General features: G+C 44.0%; 1 protein-coding gene across 1 annotated transcript in view; it reads right to left on the bottom strand.

Annotated features, from left to right (window-relative positions):
* The window catches only part of LOC132825643 (uncharacterized), an 86,314-nt gene that overhangs the window by 8,170 nt on the left and 58,412 nt on the right, over nt 1–19,732 (bottom strand). Inside the window, exons 5-8 of the mRNA XM_060841015.1 lie at nt 14,989–15,185; nt 12,555–12,633; nt 9,380–9,558; nt 4,067–4,192 (exon numbers count right to left, since the gene is read on the bottom strand). Of these exons, the coding sequence (XP_060696998.1) occupies nt 4,067–4,192; nt 9,380–9,558; nt 12,555–12,633; nt 14,989–15,185 (581 nt within the window). The remainder of the gene's footprint in view (nt 1–4,066; nt 4,193–9,379; nt 9,559–12,554; nt 12,634–14,988; nt 15,186–19,732) is intronic.

The raw sequence follows: 19,732 nt of genomic DNA, 5'->3' as shown, positions 1-19,732 counted from the left end.
CTCATTAGAGAGCTGGTGGTGATTTAATCTGGGGGTTACTACATCTCAGGTAAGGGGAGAGATTGAGAAGGAGAGTCCTTCATGGTCACCTCAGCCGATGCAAGAATTGAACCCACACTGTCAACATCACATTGCTTCGCAAACCATCCAGCCAACTGAGCTAAACCATTCCCCAGATGCCACAATAGCAGGAGTACAAATATTGCACAGGATTCAGAGAATGGAATAGACCAGAGCAATAGGCAAGACCATCGAGGGAATTGAAATCATAAGTGCAAATTTTCAAATCATTGCATGGATTGACTGAGAGCCACTGTCAGACAATGACCATAAAGCTGATGGGTAAATGGTAATTGGTGCAGGTTAAGACATGACCAGCACAGGTTTGCACAATCTCAAGTCTATGGTGGGTAGAATATGGGAAACTAGCAAGGAGTGTGTTGGCATAGTTAAACCCACATGTTACGAAGGCCAAAATTAGGGTTTCAACAGCAGCTGAGCTGAGACAAAACAATGTGCCAAATGTGAAAATAGGTGACAAAAACAGAAATTGCTGGAAAAGCTCAGCAGGTCTGGTGGCATCTGTGGAGAAAATCAGAGTTAACGTTTCAGGTCCAGTGACCCTTCATCAGAGCTGATTCTCTAAGGGATTTTCTGTAACTGTGTACATTCAACCTATAGTAGTTGGGAGCATTGCTAACTGAACAAGGGAACATTTTGAAACACTTTTAACTACTTTTAATTTTATAGCACATGAACAGATTATTCAGATGGCCACCTCACTTATGCTCTTCATGAATGTCTTCCCATTTTAAACAAAAACAGAAATTGCTGGAGGTCTGGCAGCATCAGTGGAAAGAAATCAGCGTTAATGTTTCGGGGTGAGTGACCTCTCTTCAGAACTGAGCTCCATTAGTTCTGAAGGAAGGTCACTGGACTCGAAACATTAACGCTGGTTTCTCTCCACCGATGCTGCCAGACCTGCTGAGCTTTTCCAGCAATTTCTGTTTTTGTTTCTGATTTACAGCATCCGCAGTTCTTTCAGTAAAAGTAGGTGAATTTGACGATGGTGCTACACGAGGTCACTGTAAGAGGGTGTATAGATTGTGTGCAGAGATGAAGACCTGGGGAAGGGGGGAGAACATAGAATAAAGGGTTGACTCTAACCATGCTTGAATAATTGCTACTTATCTACCTGCTCAGTAGTTATGTCATTTCTTTGGCAGAGAGAACAGATTGAGGAGAATCGTAGGGAGGACAAATGGCCCTGATCTCATGTCCATAGTTAAGGACATGTAAACTAACCTTGAAAAGGATCTCTGCCTCTAAGCAAATCTCAAGGTAAGAAATCCTTACATTAAAATCCAATGGCAGAAGCCCACTTGCCTTAAACTGCAACATCGTGATTCAGACGATATGGTTTAGCACTGCCAGTTTAGATTAGATTACTTACAGTGTGGAAACAGGCCTTTCGGCCCAACAAGTCCGCACCGACCCTCCAAAGAGCAACCCACCCAGTCCCATTCCCCTCCATTTACACCTTCACCTAACACTACGGGCAACTCAGCATGGCCAATTCACCTAACCTGCATATTTTTGGACTGTGGGAGGAAACACAGGGAGAATGTGCAAACTCCACACAGACAGTTGCCTGAGGTGGGAATTGAACCCCATCTCTGGCACTGTGAGGCAGCAGTGCTAACCACTGTGCCACCCTCGCTAGTATTTACAGAGCAACGATAATAGCTGTGGCCAAAATAATCTTGTGGTACATGTGATGGACAAGGTAAGAGAGGCAATAAATAAATCAATAAGAGTCACAACGTGCCAGCATTTCAGTTCAGTATGTCAACCCCCTTTCGAAGGGCAATAGGTTGTGAACAGTGTTGGCCCAACAACAGCAACATCAGAAGAACTTCTCAGGGTCAAACTAAGGTTCCAAACAGACTGGCTTAAACACACAGACTGTTGTCAGAGGGCGGGACGGGGTCAGTAGCTAGGGTGTGGAGAGAAGGCCTAGTCAAAAACTCATTAAAATAAGATGACTCCCAGCTATATGCAGTTAGACCACACTTAAATTAATGTCAGCTATTCAATATTCCCAGGAGGCAAGATGCTAGCAATGAAGAATCTCTGTGAAATAATAAAAGGTACTTTAAAAACTAGAATGAGCAACACACAAGCAGGAATGTATGGTGCACTGAATTTACTCACCATAGATACCACATCTATTAACATCATGTAAAGGCTGACTCTTCAGCGTTAAATGAATTTAAGCCTGGGAAAAGGATTTCTGAAATACGGCTGCCAATCTCCATGATGACAGTTATTGTTACTAAAAACCTGCCAACCAGTACATCAGGATAAAAGGGCTTTCAGCTTCCTTGATAATGTACTCAGTAACTGCCTGCCAAACCTTGTCAACCTGCCATGCTTGTCTTCTGCTTAGCTGGTTTTAAGTATTGGTTCGACCACATTTAGAATATTGCGTGCAATTCTGGTCTCCTTCCTATCAGAAGGATATTGTGAAACTTGAAAGGGTTCAGAAAGGATTTACAAGGATGTTGCCAGGGTTGGAGGATTTGAGCTACAGGGAAAGGCTGAATAGGCTGGGACTGTTTTCCCACGAGTGTCGGAGGCTGAGGGGTGACCTTTTAGAGGTTTTTAAAAATCATGAGAGGCATGGATAGGGTAAATAGATAAGGCCTTTTCTCTGGAGTGGAGGAGTCCAGAACTAGAGGGCATAGGTTTACGGTGAGGGGGGGAAGATTTAAAAACAGTCCTAAGGGCAACTTTTTCATGCAGAGGGTGGTGTGTGTATGGGACGAACTGCCGAGGAAGTGGAGGAGGCTGTTACAATCACAACATTTAAAAGGCATTTGGATGGGTATATGAATAGGAAGAGTTTAGAGGGATATGGGCCAAATGCTGGCCAATGTGACTAGATTTGGTTAAGATATCTGGTCAGCATGGACACATTGGACCAAAGGGTCTGTTTCCGTGCTGTACATCTCTATGACTCTACTGCTTTAAAATGTAAATCTTGCTGAATTTCCTACTACTATTCAGATCAGTGAATCACCTCACAACATTTAATTCCACATCCCTGCATTGAAGTAGTGCCTGCACTCAAAAGTCTCCCATTGGTTGTGAAGCATTTTGGAAGGTTTTGGAATTTTGGTCCATAACAGTATTGGTGAGAGAGACCACCACACAGTCCTTGTGGAGACAAATCCCACCTTTACATTGAGAATACCATCCATTGTGTTGTGTGGCACTTTCACTGTCCTAAATGGGATAGATGGTGAACAGATCAAGCAACTCAAGGCAGTGCATAGGTGAGGCGCTGAGGGTGGTCCAGCACAATTGCAACCTGCTGACTCAGCATATTCGTCATTCTACCATTACCATGAGACAGCAGATCAACCATGGTTCAATGGAGTGCAGGATGGGCATGCCAGGAGCAGCACCAGGCACATCTACAAATGAGGTGCCAACCTGATGAAGTTACCAAAAAGGACTACTCGTGTCAAACAACACAAGCAGCAAGTGATAAACAAAGCTAAATTATCCCACAAACCAACAGTTTAAATCCAAGCTCTGCGGTTCTTCTGCATCCAATCATGAATGGCGATGAAAAATTAAACAACTCACTGGAGGAGGAGGTTCTACAAATATCCCCGTCCTCAGTGATGGAAGGTCCAGCACAACAGCACCAAAGAGAAGGCTGAATCTTTCGCAGCAATCTTCAGCCAGAAGTGCCAAATGCATGATCCATCTCGGCCTCCTCCAAAGGTCCCTAGCATCAGAGACACCAGCCTTCAGCCAATTCGATTCACTCGGGAGACCTTACTTCTATGAGATCTCATGAGATTCAAGATGGTGGCAGAGTAGCAGGGCTGCGTGCAGGATCTTGCCCAGGGCTCATCTGCTCCCACATGTTTTCTTTCTTCTTTCCTTCCCTTTTTATTTCTGCTCTAATTTTTTTTTTCATTTTCCTTTTATTTGCAACCTTTTGCAGTGGGTCAGTCAGCGAAATGGTCATGGCAGTTAGAGAGAACTCTACGTGGAATGGCAGCTCCTCTTGGTGGTCGGAGGCAGCAGCAGAGCCAGCTCCTCACGGTGACTGGAGGCAGTGGTGGCAGTGACAGCAGGAATGACCTCCCAGCTTTCGGGGCTGGCGGCAAAACTCCTTTAGCAATCAGAGGAGACGACGGGCAGCAGACTTTTCAAGATGGTGAAGCCTGTAAGGTGACACCTTTGGGGGGCGGTGGGGGGGGGTTGCAGAGCAGGACGCTTGGTGAGAGTGTGCTGGCATTGGAGCCAGGGATTCCTGGTTGAGGGACGAGTGTGGGTTCAGTATGGGATATGGCATCAGCCGCTGTGGCAGTGAGGCTGTGGCCAGAAACTACGAGATAGCGCTTGAAGAGTGGCGACTCAGACATTGGTGAATCCAGTACGGGCGGCAGTAAGGCGGTGGAGGAGGGGTGATGCCACAGGTGTCATTGGTGATTTGGCTCAGAACTCAGAACTCTCTTTCACAGAGCATAGAACATTGCAGTGCAGGACAGGCCCTTCAGCCTTTGATTCTGTGCTGACCTGTGGAACCAATCTAAAGCCCATCTAATCTACACTATTCCATTTTCATCCATATGTCTATCCAATAACCATTTAAATGCCTTTAAAGTTGGTGAGTCTACCACTGTTGCAGGCAGTGCATTCCTTGCCCCTACTACTCTGAGTAAAGAAAGTACTTCTGACATCTGTCCTGTATCTATCACTCCTCAATTTAAAGCTATATCCCCTCATGCCAGCCAACACCATCCGAGGAAAAAGGCTCTCACTGTCCACCCTACCTAACCCTCTGAATATCTTATATGTCTCAATTAAGTCACCTCTCAACCTTCTTCTCTCTAACGAAAACAGCCTCAAGTCCCTCAGCCTTTCCTTATAAGATCTTCCCTCTACACCAGGTAACATTCCATAAATCTCCTCTGAACCCTTTCCAAAGCTTCCACATTCTTCCGGTAATGCATTGACTAGAACTCTACGCAATACTCCAAGTGCAGCCACACCTGAATTTTGTACAGCTCCAATATGACCTCATGGTTCTGAAACTCAATCCCTCTACCAATAAGAGCTAACACACCATATGCCTTCTTAACAATCCTATCAACCTAAGTGTCAATTTTCAGGGATCTATGTACATGAACACATCGATTTCTCTGCTCATCTACACTACCAAGAATCTTACTATTGGCCCAGTATTCCACATTCCTGTTGCTCCTTCCAAAGTGAATCGCCTCATTCTTTTCCACATTAAACTTCATTTGCCACCTCTCAGCCCAGCTCTGCAGCTTGTCTATGTCCCTCTGTAACCTGCAATATTCTTCAGCACTGTCCACAACTCCACCAACCTTAGTGTCATCCGCAAATTTGCTAACCCATCCTTCTACGCCCACATCAAGGTCATTTATAAAAATGACAAACAGCAGTGGACCCAAAACGTATCCCTGCAGTATAGCACAAGTAACTGAACTCCAGGATGAACATTTCCCATCAACTACCACCCTCTGTCTTTGTTCAGCTACACAATTTCTGATCCAAAACACAAAATCACCCTCAATCCCATACCTCCGTATTTTGTACAACAGCCTACCATGGGAAAACTTATCAAGCACCTTACTGAAATCCATTTACACCACATCAACTGTTTTACCCTCATCCACCTGGTTTGGTCACCATCTCAATAAGGTTCGTGAGGCATGACCTACCCTTCACAAAACCATGTTAACTATTCCTAATCAACTTATTCCTCTCTAGATGATTATAAATCTTATCTCTGATGACCTTTTCCAACACTTTACCCACAACCGAAGTAAGGCTCACTGGTCTATAAATACCTGGGTTGTCTCTACTCCCCTTCTTGAACAAGGGCTGAAAATGTCTTGCTGGAAAAGTGCAGCAGGTCAGGCAGCATCCAAGGAACAGGAGATTCGACATTTCGGGCATAAGCCCTTCTTAAGAAATATTCCTGAAGAAGGGCTTATGCCCGAAACGTCGAATCTCCTGTTCCTGGGATGCTGCCTGACCTGCTGCGCTTTTCCAGCAACACATTTTCAGCTCTGATCTCCAGCATCTGCAGACCTCACTTTCTCCTTCTTGAACAAGGGAAGCACATTTGCTATCCTCCAGTCTTCTGGCACTATTCCTGTCGACAACGATGACTTAAAGATCAAAGCCAAAGGCTCTACAATTTCCTCCCTGGCTTCCAGAGAAGCCTCCGACAAATCCCACCAGCCCAGAGGACTTATCTATTTTCACACTTTCCAGAATTGCTAACACCTCCACCTTGTGAACCTCAATCCCATCTAGTCTCGTAGCCTGTACCTGACTATTCTCTTCGACAATATTGTCTTTTTCCAGTGTGAATACCGACGAAAAATATTCATTTTGCACTTTCCCTATTTCCTCGGACTCCATGCACAACTTCCCACTACTATCCCCGATTGGCTGCAATCTGCCAGTTATATCGTTTTATCCTTTTCTTCTTAAACTGTTCAAAGTGGTGCTAGATTGTGGTGACTGTTGAAGCTTTTTACTCTATTATTCACTTCAAAATGCAAGTGATGATAAATAAATAAATAAATAAATCCTTCATTCAGATCAAGTGAGTTTTGAGAAGATTTGTAGCTCAGGTTGAGAATCTGGATGTAGGTTTGCTTGCTGAGCTGAAAGGTTCATTTTCAGACGTTTCTTCACCTTACTAGGTAACATCTTCAGTGAGCTTCATCCAGAGACTCATGGAAGATATTACCTGGTGCAGTGACAAAACATCTGAAAGCAAACCTTCCAGCTCAACAAGCAAACCTACATCCAGAACAGTACAGAGTAGTTGGACTGCAGAACTTGTCCTGACCTGAGCCAATCTGCCCGAGTGCGGTTACAACGCCAGCATCTGCCTGACAACGTGGAAAATTGTCCAGGTATGTCCTGTACACAAACAGCAGGACTAATCCAACCTGGCCAATTACCTGTCGATGATCAGTAAAATAATGGAAGTGACATCAAACAGCACCTGCTCAGTGACGCCCAGTTTGGGTTCTGTCAGGGTCACTCAGCTCCTGACCTCATTAGACTTGGGTCAGACATGGACAAAAGAGCTGGATTCCGGAGGTGAGAGTGACAGCCCTTGATATCAAGGTGCATTCAACTGAGTGTTGCATCAAGGCACCATAGCAAAACTGGAATCAACGGGTATTGGGGGGGGCAAATTCCCCACTGACTGGAGTGATACCTGGCACATGGAAATCATAGAATTCCTACAGTGGAAACTTGACCTTCAGCCTAACAAGTCCACAATGACCCTCTGAAGAGTTTCTCACTCAAACCCATTGCCTATTACTCAACATTTACCCCTGACTAATGCACCTTACCAACACATCGCTGAACACAACAGGCAATTTAGCATGGCCAATCTGCCTAACCTGTGCATCCTTGAACTGTGGGAGGAAACTGAAGCATCTGGAGGAAACCCACGCAGACAAGGGAGATGTGCAAACTCCACAAAGACAGTTGCCAGAGACTGGATTCGAACCAAGTCCCTGGAGCTGTGAGGCAGCAGTGCTCACCACTAAGCCACTGGTTTTGGCTGTTGGAGGTCAGTCATCTCAGCTCCTGGACATCTCTCAAGGAATTCCTCGTGCAGTGCCCCAGGCCCAAACATTTTCAGCTGCTTCAACCACAACCTTCCCTCCTTAAGGTCAGAAACCCGGGTTCAATTCCCGCCTCGGGCAACTGTCTGTGTGGAGTTTGCACACTCTCCCCGTGTCTGCATGGGTTTCCTCCGGGTGCTCCGGTTTCCTCCCACAATCCAAAAAATGTGCAGGTTAGGTGAATTGGCCATGCTAAATTGGCCGTAGTGTTAGGTGCAGAGGTAAATGTAGGAGAATGGGTCTGGGTGTGTTGCGCCTAGGCGGGTCGGTGTGGTCTTGTTGGGCCGAAGGGCCTGTTTCCACGCTGTAAGTAATCTAATCTAATCTAAATGGGAATGCTTACCAATGATTGCCCAATGTTCAGCACCATTCATAACTCCTCAGATACTGAAGCAATTCATGTTCAAATGCAACAAAGTCTGGACAATATCAAGGCTTGGACTGATAATTGGTAAATGACATTAGTGCCATACAAATGCCAGGCAATCACCCTCGCCAATAAGAGATAATCTAACCATCACTGAATCCCCCAATATCAACGTCCTAGGGGTTAACATTGACCAAAACCTCAACTGGACTCACCACATAAACACAGCAGGTCAGAGGCTAGGAATACTACAGCGAGTGACTTAACTCCTAAACTCCCCAAAGTCTGGCAGAAGTCAGGAGTGTGATGGAATTCTCCCTTGGATTGTTGCAGCTCCAACAGTCAAGAAGGTTGACACCATCCAGGATAAAGCAGTCCATTTGATTGGCAACACATCCACAAACATCCATTCCCCTCTACCACTAACACTCAGTCATAGCAGCATGCACTACCTACACAATGCACTGCAGAAATTTGCCAAAGATCTTTAGACTGCACTTTCCAAACCAGAAACACTTCTATCTCAAATGAGAAGGGCAGCAGATACACAGGAACACCAGAACCTGCACATTCCTCTCCAAGCCACTCTCTGTGACTTAGAAATATATCACTGTTCCTTCACTGTTGCTGGGTCAAAATCCTGGAATTCCCTCCCTAAGGCACATTGTGGGGCGACCTACAGCAGATGAACTGTAGTGGTTCAAGACAGCTCATCACCACGTTTTGAGGGGCAACTAGGGACAGGCAATAAATGCCAGCTCACTGGTGAAAAGAGAATAAGGAAAAATTGTGAAAGGTGCTTTTTAAATGCAGTTCTTTCTCCTAAAGGTGGCTGAACAATAAAAGCAGAGTCATACTCAACTGGACTGGTCACTGATTTCAAGACCTTTGCAAAGAATGAAAGTGAGAACAATTTGGAAGGTTTATTTGTTGGGTGCTGGCAAAATGAAAGTATTTTTCTACTGAACACAGAATCGCTGCTGTCAATGAGTTCTCAGGTTGTACATAGCTCACACAACAAATTTAGAAAAACTCAAGTTGAAATGCAAGGAGAGTCCCAATCTCAAATATCTCAGCTACACCCAGATTGTAGTTTTTATTCTTCGTTTGGAATAAAAGTTAAGTTCATTACTGTTAAGTTGGAACCTCAACAGACAGGAGTAAGATGTTAGCAGGATGTACAAATATAAAAGTCACACTGAGCATTGCTCCTTCCATCACACAGGGGCTCCATTCAGCACTATGTCTGAACTAGTTTAGGGTGATTTCTGTCATGGATCGAGAACTATGTGCTTACCTGTATGTCACCTCCAGCCCACTGTCCAGTATAAGGCGACTCCAAGTGATTTCAATTGAATTGATATTAATCATGTCGACACGGGGAGGAGAAGGCTTGGAAAGAGGCTGCAACTTCCTCAGGGTGAAGTCCACTTCCTCCAGTAGCTCCTTGCCAGCGGTGGGAGAGCAGGCCACACTCTGTCCAGATAGAACAGCATGCAAGTCAGTGTTCGAGGATACATAACTTCCAACTCTCTGTGACTTTTTAACGTAAGGTCATGGTTGCACAGTTTGAGCCCAAGGAGTAAGGGCAAAATTCTGCCAGAGGATCATAGCAGGAGGGTATTGGTTACACTGGGTGAAGCTATGACAGACTGGTTCCCCGATCATGTTCCACTGTCGGGGCATTTTCCCGATAAAAGGGACCAGTTTCCGCTTGGATGAAAGAAGGAACCTCTCTGCAACCGTTCTGGAAAAGGAAGAAGGAGCAGGAATGCAAAAAGGGGGCTGGAACAACTAATCCGTCCCAATCCCTCTGCACATCCGCTCCTTAAGATGACCATCTCTTATAGAATAAAATAATGGACATTTCAACCATAGAATAGGAAAGCAAGTAGTTTCACATCCTGGCCATCAGATGCTCAGCACCAATGTTTTCACTCAAAGCCCATGTCTGAGGTACATAATGTGTGACAATGGGATGGCACGTTGGTCAACACTGCTGCCTCACAATGCCGGGGACACTGGTTTGATTTCACCCACGGATGACAATCTGTGTGGAGTTTTCACGCTCTCCCCATGTCTGTGCGGAGGCTCTGGTTTCCTCCCACAAACCAACAGTTAGGTGGATCGCGGAGGATGGGTGGATTGATCATGTTAAGTTGCCCCATAGTATCCAGGGATGTGTAGGCTAGGTGGATTAGCCATGGGAAATGCAGAGTCACTTGGATAGGGTAAGGCAGTAGGTGTGCATGGAATGCTTTTCGGAGAGTCAGTGCAGAACCAATGGGCCAAATAGCCTCTTTCTGCACAGCAGGGATGTTATCATTCGTGATGCCTTCTTCTGAAATGGAAGAGGTCAGATTGGACAGGATCACCATTCACACCCTTATCCCTTGCTGGTGAAAATTACTCGGGTTGGCTGTGGTAGGTGGTTGATCAGGAATTCTAAAAATTGGTACTGGGGCGTAATTAAGTCCGCCCCATTCCATGAAAATCCAGCCCTGACACTTCAACTTGGTAGAAACAAAGACTGCAGATGCTGGAAACCAGAGTCTAGATTAGAGTGGTGCTGGAAAAGCACAGCAGTTCTGGCAGCATCTGAGGAACTTCAACTTGTGCTTGAGCAGGAAGTGCTCCCCTTAGTGTTACTGCACAAATAACCACCGCCCGCAAGAAAATTCATCAACTGAGTTCTCACTGGACCAAATTTGAGTTAAAACATTACGTCTAATCTCTTTATTCAAATAACATTCACACTTTACATTTCATCAACAGCCAGATTGGAGAGAACAATGAAAGATCTGTCCTCTGCTTTGCCGTGTTGAAAGCTGGAAAATAATTTTGAAACCAAGTAATTACAAAATGTGATAAGGTAAAATGGAGTGGAAATACTTTGCACCTTTTAAGACCACTGAAGTAATTTTCAGCTAACTATCAATTGGCATATTAAAGCAGAGGGATCCTCAGACAGAAGCTGCAATGTGTGAGACAAGGGTCTGAGGACCATTTCCTTTGAATTTAAGAATCCAGTTTCGGAGAACGACATCATGATTGACAGAGCACAGATTCATCACAAAACTAACAACTGCATTTGTCCAGCATTAACATTCAGGAAAATAAATGAGGTAGTGGTAATATTGTTGGAATAATGCTCCAGAACTCCAGTCCAATCCTCTGGGGAAAATGGGTTTGAATCTGACCATGGCACATGGTGAACTTTGGATTTTTCAAAAAATAAAATCTGGAGTTAAAAGTCTAATCTAACAGTGATCATTGTTGGTAAAAATCCATTTTATGTCCACTGGGGTTGGCTGGGGCGGAGGAAGGGGTGGTGAAATCTACCATCCTTCACAGCTTATGTGTGACTCCAGACCTACATCAACACAGTTGACTCCAATTCTCTGCTGGGCAGTTAAAGAAGGGCAATGAATGTTGGTCTAACCTGTGACATTCATGTCCCATGAAAGAATAAATTAAATTAACATCTATAGTACAGCAAAATACTTCACAGAAGCAACATGACAGCGATACTGTACTGCAAAGGCTTTAGGACAAATGAATAAAAGCCTAATAAAAGAATGGGTTTAAGGAGCGTTGAAATGGTGGAGAGGGAAGAGGAGGTTCATCCCCACCAGTATGTAATCCCTTTCCAGTAAATCTACAGAAGCAGTGAACCAGTTATCCATCACCAGCAAGACCACAGCATGTAGGTTGTAATTACATCACAAGATAGGGACAAACTCAGATTTGTTGCTCTTATATTTTGTTACAACCCTATAATTGAGTCTCAAAAATTTTTAATTTTGTTTTCTTTCCCAGCTTTCTCCCTTTCCACATTGATTCCTAACTGGGATATAGTTCCACAAGAACTGGATCCTTTCTGGTCATTCACACAAAGTGGCATTTAAGTACAAGTGAAAGGAGCAAATTTTCTGACCACCGCACACAGGAGGATGATGGAGTGAAGCCAGATATCACAGTTATCCTACATCCTCATCAGTCCCTTTTCAACAGGAATCCCCGGACAGAGAGTAATTGTGTGAGGGGACTGTAGTGGATTAGCTGTTCGCCAATACAGGAGCTATGGAGCCAACTGTCACACATTGAACACGGCGTGAGCTGTAATCTGTTCATTCAGCACAAACTGGAGACTGAAACCTGAACTTTACATGTCTGTGTAACTCACTGAGACCGTACATCAGAATTCCTAAATTATGTGACGGTTTCACTTGAAATAAGTTGCTGAATTGCTCCTGCTCAGCCTCACAATTACATTTCTGTGATGTTTTGTGCTTCTATGTTGCCAGGCTATGCTGACCAGTATAAATACCTCCCTATTTCTCCATTTTTTTTAGCTTTGACAAACGGTCAGTTAGACTCGAAACGTCAGTTCTTTTCTCTCCTTACAGATGCTGCCAGACCTGCTGAGATTTTCCAGCATTTTCTCTTTTGGTATGCTGACCATTACTTACCTTTAACAGTGCTGATATCTTGGGATGCTCTCTCAGTTTCACAACTCCCTTTGGATGGCTGCCTAATACTTTCAGTGTCCTGCAAAGTACAAAACAATATTAAAATGACATTCCTCATCAAATAGTCACTGCTATTGGTGCTTTGAGAAATATTTGCTTGCTTCCTTTACAAGCTAGGACAGTGGGTCAGCAATATCATTTGGCTCAAATGCGTGGCCCTTGTACTTAGATTAGATCACTTACAGTATGGAAACAGGCTCTTCGGCCCAACAAGTCCACACCGACACGCAACCCACCCAGACCCATTCCCCTACACCTAACACTACGGGCAAGTTGGCATGGCCAATTCACCTAACCTGCACATTTTTGGATTGAGGGAGGAAACCGGAGCACCCAGAAAAAACCCACGCAGACACGGGGAGAACATGCAAACTCCACACAGACAGTTGCCCGAGGCGGGAATTGAACCCGGGTCTCTAGCACTGTGAGGCAGCAGTGCTAACCACTGTGTCATCGTGCCACCCACAGGTTGTCTTCAGCAATGTTAGTGAAGATTAGCACACCTGGCGAATTAACAGTGATAATGGTCTATGTGAAGGCATGGCTGGGGAATGGAGCGATGACAACGCTCCCTTTTCTCTGCCAGTTTTTTCGCTAATGTCCCATTATAGTTAAACGTCACACTACTACACCTGTTCAGATTTTGGGTGGCACGGTGGCACAGCGGTTAGCACTGCTGCCTCACAGTGCCAGAGACCCGGGTTCAATTCCCGCCTCAGGCGACTGACTGTGTGGAGTGTGCACATTCTCCCCGTGTCTGCGTGGGTTTCCTCCGGGTGCTCCAGTTTCCTCCCACAATCCAAAAAAAGTGTGCAGATTGGGTGAATTGGCCATGCTAAATTGCCCGTAGTGTTAGGTGAAGGGGTAAATGTAGGGGAATGGGTCTGGGTGGGTTGCGCTTCGGAGGGTCGGTGTGGACTTGTTGGGCCGAAGGGCCTGTTTCCACATTGTAAGTAATCTACTCTAAAAAAAATAGGCTTAACATCAGGAATGCATCAGAATCATGAATCTTAATGCTGTAAAGTGGGACTAGAGTAGATTTAATGTGGCTTTGACAGTATAGATTCAATGGGCCAAAGGGGTGTCTTCTTCACTGTACAATTAGCTTAAGTTGTAAATAAAATGTCGGCTGTGTATCATGATAATTTAAACCCACTTCGGGATTGGGGAGTTCTGATGAAGAGTCATCTAGACTTGAAACGATAGCTTGTGCTCTCTTCACTGATGCTGCCTGACCCACTGTGATCTCCAGCATTTATTTGACTTCAGTTGAGTTTATAGGTGTTCAGTGCAGTAAGGAGTCAGTTCAGAAGGGATTATGTAATGATCTTTCCTTAAGCAGGGAGCAGGCATTTCCTGCTGTAATGCTAGTCACAGGACCCACACCTTCCTCGAGGATTGTGAAAATGCTGGAGGTCACTCAGGACTTCCTCTTTATTCCAGCCCTGTTGGACAAGTGTAACTGCGTTGTTAGTTTGATTATACAGCTCATTCATTAAGTACCATACTCTGAAAGCAGAGCACCTTCTCTGAGTCCAGTCAGAGGAGACCCACCAGAGGAGGACAGAAGAAGTGCATCAAGGATACACTGAAAGCCAACATGAAGAATTGCAATGTTGACATCAACTCATGGAAGACCAGAATTCTGGACCAAACCAGCAAAAGATGGAGTCTGGAGGAAAGATCTCAATATTTTATTAGACATATATAGATACTGAATCAGTCTCATTTTCAGTCCCATGGAGTCTAACCCTAAAAATAATCACCCTTCCCTGTGAGAGATAGCCATTGATAATGACAAATAAGAGTTCAGGTCATTCTGCTATAACACACATTTTGTTAGCCCAAATTCACTATAACATGATTGACGAACTGGGGACACTTTCTAAAACACGAACTTTTAAAATGAATGTTGGCAGTAATGCGATTACATCACCGACACTTTAAGCGCTGTTTCTAAAGTGCGGTTTTTCTGTAACACAGGGTTGCACAAGAACACAACCATCGCATTATAGAAGAACTATCTGTTCTTACTCGTCCCAATGATTCCTGAATTTGGGATTCTAAATAGAGTTGCACTGAAAATCAAACATCAAAACAAATTTGAATAGAATTTTAAAAAGTTCAAAATATATTGGCTACTCGAACAATTTTTTAACGGGCTTCATTGCATTTGCAGTGAATTAAGATGTATTGGCGTATGTCAACCCACCAATAAACCACTGAATTCATGTATGCAAAACTGAAGCACCTTATGTTGAAGCAACACAGAATTGCTCATCATTCTTCTTAGCAAAAAAGTATATTTATTACATGACCATCATCCAGTGAACTGTCAGCCCACAAGCTGTAAACTTCCTTTAGGCTTACGAACATGGCAGCAAACCAAGCTGACTCCTGCTCTTTGGATTCCAATAGTGTGCACAAGGTGTTGAGTATTTCTGGGAAGATGGGGTTCTTCAGGATATGAGCGTGGCCATCTTTGTCCGTTGCCAGGCAACTTAGTGCAAAGCAGGCATTTTTGCTTCCTCCAGTGTCTCCGTCTGCCATCATCTTCTCCAGGGTTGTGATCTGCATCAGGAGAGGTCAGAACAGAGATGTCTCTCTCTCTCTCACACACACACACACACACACATACACACACACACACAAAATATGGGAATCAAGATGAGGTGGGGTTAACATCAGACTCATCTGTGGGCCGTTATCCCAACCTCCCCCAAGATCCTGGTCAAGATTCATGTTACGTTACATAGTCGGAGCTAACTCAGGCTTCACTGTCAAAGATTCTCCGTTCAGATCAAGCATTTAATATTCTGAACGTTGAAGCATTGAAAGGAAAGTTGAAGTAAAAAGTGCTGGAAAGCTCTGAGGGCCAGCAGACAAAAAGAGAAAGAGAAAACTAATGATAGACTAAATGACCTCCTTCTGTACTATATATGGTATTACACACCTCTAGAGGAGGTGGGACTTGAACACAGGCTTCCCAGTTTTCCCTCATAGGAACACTATCACTGCACCACAAGAGGGCCCCCCAACACATTCAGGCAACTCTGTAGGTCAATGGTCTTTCAGATGAAGATCTATCTAAAGACGCGATAAAATGAAACAGAACCTCTGGCTGGGATTTCTCAGAATTAAGAGGTGGAGATACTGGGTGGGGTGGGGAGTACACAGACTGGTGATGCCTTGCTACTGCCTTGACATCTCGCCAGTGATGTGAAAATGTGTTGAGTGGCCAAACCAGACAGTGGTTACCAGAAAGCCTTTTGTGTTCAATTAAGAGCACAAAAAGGACCTCTTCTCACCTCCACAGGGTGAAGAGTATGTACCTCAGCAGGTTTCCAGCAGCCTACTGCGGGACACCTTTCCTGGAGTACACCAATCCAACTCTAACCTCCTGACTGGCCCCACTCAGCCGGACCTCACTCGCTCTTTTTCATCTGAAACTAAAGTTCTCTTTTAAACTAGAAATAAATGGAAAGTGAGGTTTACTCAACACCATCCCCTTCAAATGCTCCCAGGACATGGATAGCACAGAGTTAAATACAGAGTCGAGCTCTCTCTACGCTTTCAAACTAAAAGTAAGGTTTCCTCAACTCTTTTAAACCAAGTAAAGTTGTCTCACCATCAATACTTGCAGGACAGGGACAGCAAGGGGTTAAATATTGAGTAAACCTCCCTCTCCTGTTTTAAACTGAAAGCAAATGGAAAGTAAAGTTCTCTTGACACTGTCCCCATCAAGCACTCCCAGGGCAGGGACAGCACAAGGGAGGGTACAGATTAAGGCTTCCTCTACTCTTTTAAACAAAGTAAAGTTCCTTCAACATCATCCTCATAAAATACTCCTGGGACGGGGTCAAATACAGAGTAAAGCCACCCCTCTACTCTTTTAAACCAAAAATAAAGTCCTTTTGACATCATCCCCAACAAACACTCTGAACCTGCTCTGTCAGCCCAGAGGACTCAATATTGAGTTCTCCAACTTCAAATAACTGCTATTGAGTACGAAAGTTGGGAGGACATATTGCATCTGTACAAAACATTGGTTAGGTCTCTTTTAGAATGTTGCGTTCAGTTCTGGTATCCTTCCTTTCGGAAGGATGTTGTGAAACTTGAAAGGGTTTAGAAAAGATTTACAAAAATGTTGCTAGGGTTGGAGGATTTGAGCTATTGGGGAGGCTGAACAGGCTGGGGCTGTTTTCCCTGGAGCGTCGGAGGCTGAGGGATGACCTTATGGAGGTTTATAAAATCATGAGGGGCATGGATAGGGTAAATAGGCAAAGTCTTTTCCCTGGGGTCGGGGAGTCCATAACTAGATGGCATCAGTTTAGAGTGAGAGGGTAAAGATATAAAAGAGACCTAAGGGATAACGTTTTCACACAGAGGGTGGGATGTGTATGGAATGAGCTGCCAGAGGAAGTGATGGAGGCTAGTACAATTGCAACATTTAAAAGGCATCAGGATAGATATATGATTAGGAAGAGTTTGGAAGGATATGGGGTGGGTGCTGGCAGGTGGGACTAGCTTGGGATGGGATATCTGGTCGGCATGGATGGGTTGGACCGAAGGGTCTCTTTCCGTGCTGTACATCTCTATGACTCTATGAATATGAGCGTGATGCTAGACTAAAGGAGAATATCCAAGAAAATCTTTCAAAAGAATTAAATACAATAAAGCCTCTGAACTATGCTTTTATGTTTTCTGGTTAAAACTGTGTACCTGCACAATGTGTGTATTTATATCAGTCTGTGCCCTGTTGGTTGAAAATTGGAAATTTACTCATTGGCATCACTTACTATTTTTCTCTTGGCATAGATGATGAGCAGAAAATCAAATTAAGACAAATTAAATCAAATTAGAGGAAGTAAGTCAGTCGTTATTCCTCAATTATCTTTTTAAAATCCTCTGATCCTAAACATCAAATGCTTTGACCAAACTGCCCTAATGTCTCCCTATGTAATGTGAAATTGAGATTACATTCGTGAGAAGTGCTTTAGTTTTATTATGAGGAACATCGGGAGTGGATGTTCCTTCACAGAGTGAGACACCTGAGCTTTCTGGCAAGTCTCCAAGGCAAAGCCAGGAGATCATTAACACTATTTAATATAGAGCTTAGCCCACTGCCTGTTTTCCACATGCTGATGGATTCAATGCCAGAATCAAAGACTGCAAATGAAAGATTCAAGCATGCCATCAGCTCATTTGCGAATTAGCCCAACACTTGAAAATAAATAGATAAATTAAATCTGATTAAGCTCATCCCAGATGCAAAGTTAATGCATCCCGCACAGTTCAAATTTAAAATTTTTTGTTTACCTCAACATATTACTAAATTTTACACAGTAATCTTTTAAAGCCAGCTGGAAGCTTAGTTAAGGCTGCGTTCAATGCTCAGTGAATCTGAGACAACGTGTTTCATAATTTCAGCTTTTAAGTCATAGGGTTATACAGCACGGAAGCAGACCCTTCAATCCAACCAATCCGTGCCAACCATAATCTAGTTCAACCTGCCTGCACTTTATTCATATTCCTCCAAACATTTCTTCTTCATGTACTCATCTAAATGTCTTCTAAATGCTGTAACTGTACCTGCATCTATCTGTTCCTCTGGAAGTTCATTCCACACATAACTACTCTGTGTAAAATAAAAGTTGTCCTTCATGCCCTTTTTAAAACTTTCTCCTCTTACCTTAAAAATATGACTCTAGTTTTGAAATCCCCTGCTCTAGGGAAAAGACACCGGCGACTCACCTTATCTATGCCCCTCATTATTTTATAAAACTCAATAACGTCAGCCCTCAACCTTTTATGCTCCAGTGAAAACAGTCCCAGCCCATCCAGCCTTTCTTTTTAACTCAAACTGTCCATTCCTAGCAACATCCAGATTAATCTCTCCTGAACCCTCTCCAGCTTACCAATATCCTTTCAATAACCAGGCAACAGAACTGCACACAGTACTCGAGAAGAGGCCTCACCAACATCCTGAACAACCTCAACATGACGTCCCAACTCCTATACTCAAAGGCAAACATGCTAAACGCCTTCTTAACCACACTGTCTATTGAAGAATTCTGCACATGAACCCATAGGTATCTCTGTTTTACAGCACTATTTAAGGCCCGATTCGTAATTACATAAGTCCCATCCTTGTTTGCTTTACCAAAACGCAATACCTAAGCTGGTCCAACATAAATTCTGTGCACTTAGACACTAGAGGCCTGTGTTCATTAGCAAATGTTCGTTCGTTCGTTAGCAAATAGCCATTGGCATGTTATAACCATTAATTCTGGTCAATATGATACGGTCGGGGAGTCCAGAACTAGAGGACATAGGTTTAGGGTGAGAGGGGTAAGATATAAAAGAGACCGAATGATTCGTTGCCCTGTTCTTATTCTCTCCCCACAACCTTTGATTCCTGCAACTGCATAAAAATATATTTATTTCCTTCTTGAAAATATTTGATGGATGTTTTGGATGCAACTGCTTTCTGATCAGAGAATTCCACAGGCTCACAACTCTCTGGGTGAAGACATTTATCCTCATCTGCATCTTAAATGGCCTATCCTGTTTCCTTAAAATGGGATCCCTGGTTCAGGGCTCTCTGGTCACCAGGACCATCGTTTTTGTATGTTCCCCTTTTAGTCCCGTTAGAATTTCATGGGTTTCTATGAGATGCCCCCTCATCCTTCTAAAGTCCAGTGAATTCAGTCCTTACCAATCCAGTGTCTCTTCATACATCTGTCCTGCCATTCCATAAATCAGTCTGTATTTCTCTTGTTAGAGGTTTCCTGCACCACTTTAAAGATGGTGAGTTCAGATCCCCTGTTGTTCTTTTCTGAGGTTCAACCTCAGCTGAGTGAGACCTTAAGGAGGTAGGGTGCATCCTTCTTTAACATTCATTAGGAAACGCTGCGGTTTTTGCTTCAGTTGTGACACCCATCATTAGTTCTGACAGGACTTGTATTTTTGTTTGTTTTATTCGCCCATGTGATGTCGATGCTGCTGGCTTGGCCAGAATTTATTGCCTCTACATGGCCACTGTTGAGGGCATGAAGCATATAGAGGTGCATGAGCCAAGGACACTGTGCTAGGGAACTCCTGCAGAGATCTGCTGG

Source organism: Hemiscyllium ocellatum, chromosome 21 (genome assembly GCF_020745735.1).
Source record: "Hemiscyllium ocellatum isolate sHemOce1 chromosome 21, sHemOce1.pat.X.cur, whole genome shotgun sequence".
Classification (NCBI taxonomy): domain Eukaryota; kingdom Metazoa; phylum Chordata; class Chondrichthyes; order Orectolobiformes; family Hemiscylliidae; genus Hemiscyllium; species Hemiscyllium ocellatum.
This window is presented reverse-complemented; position numbering and strand designations above follow the sequence as displayed.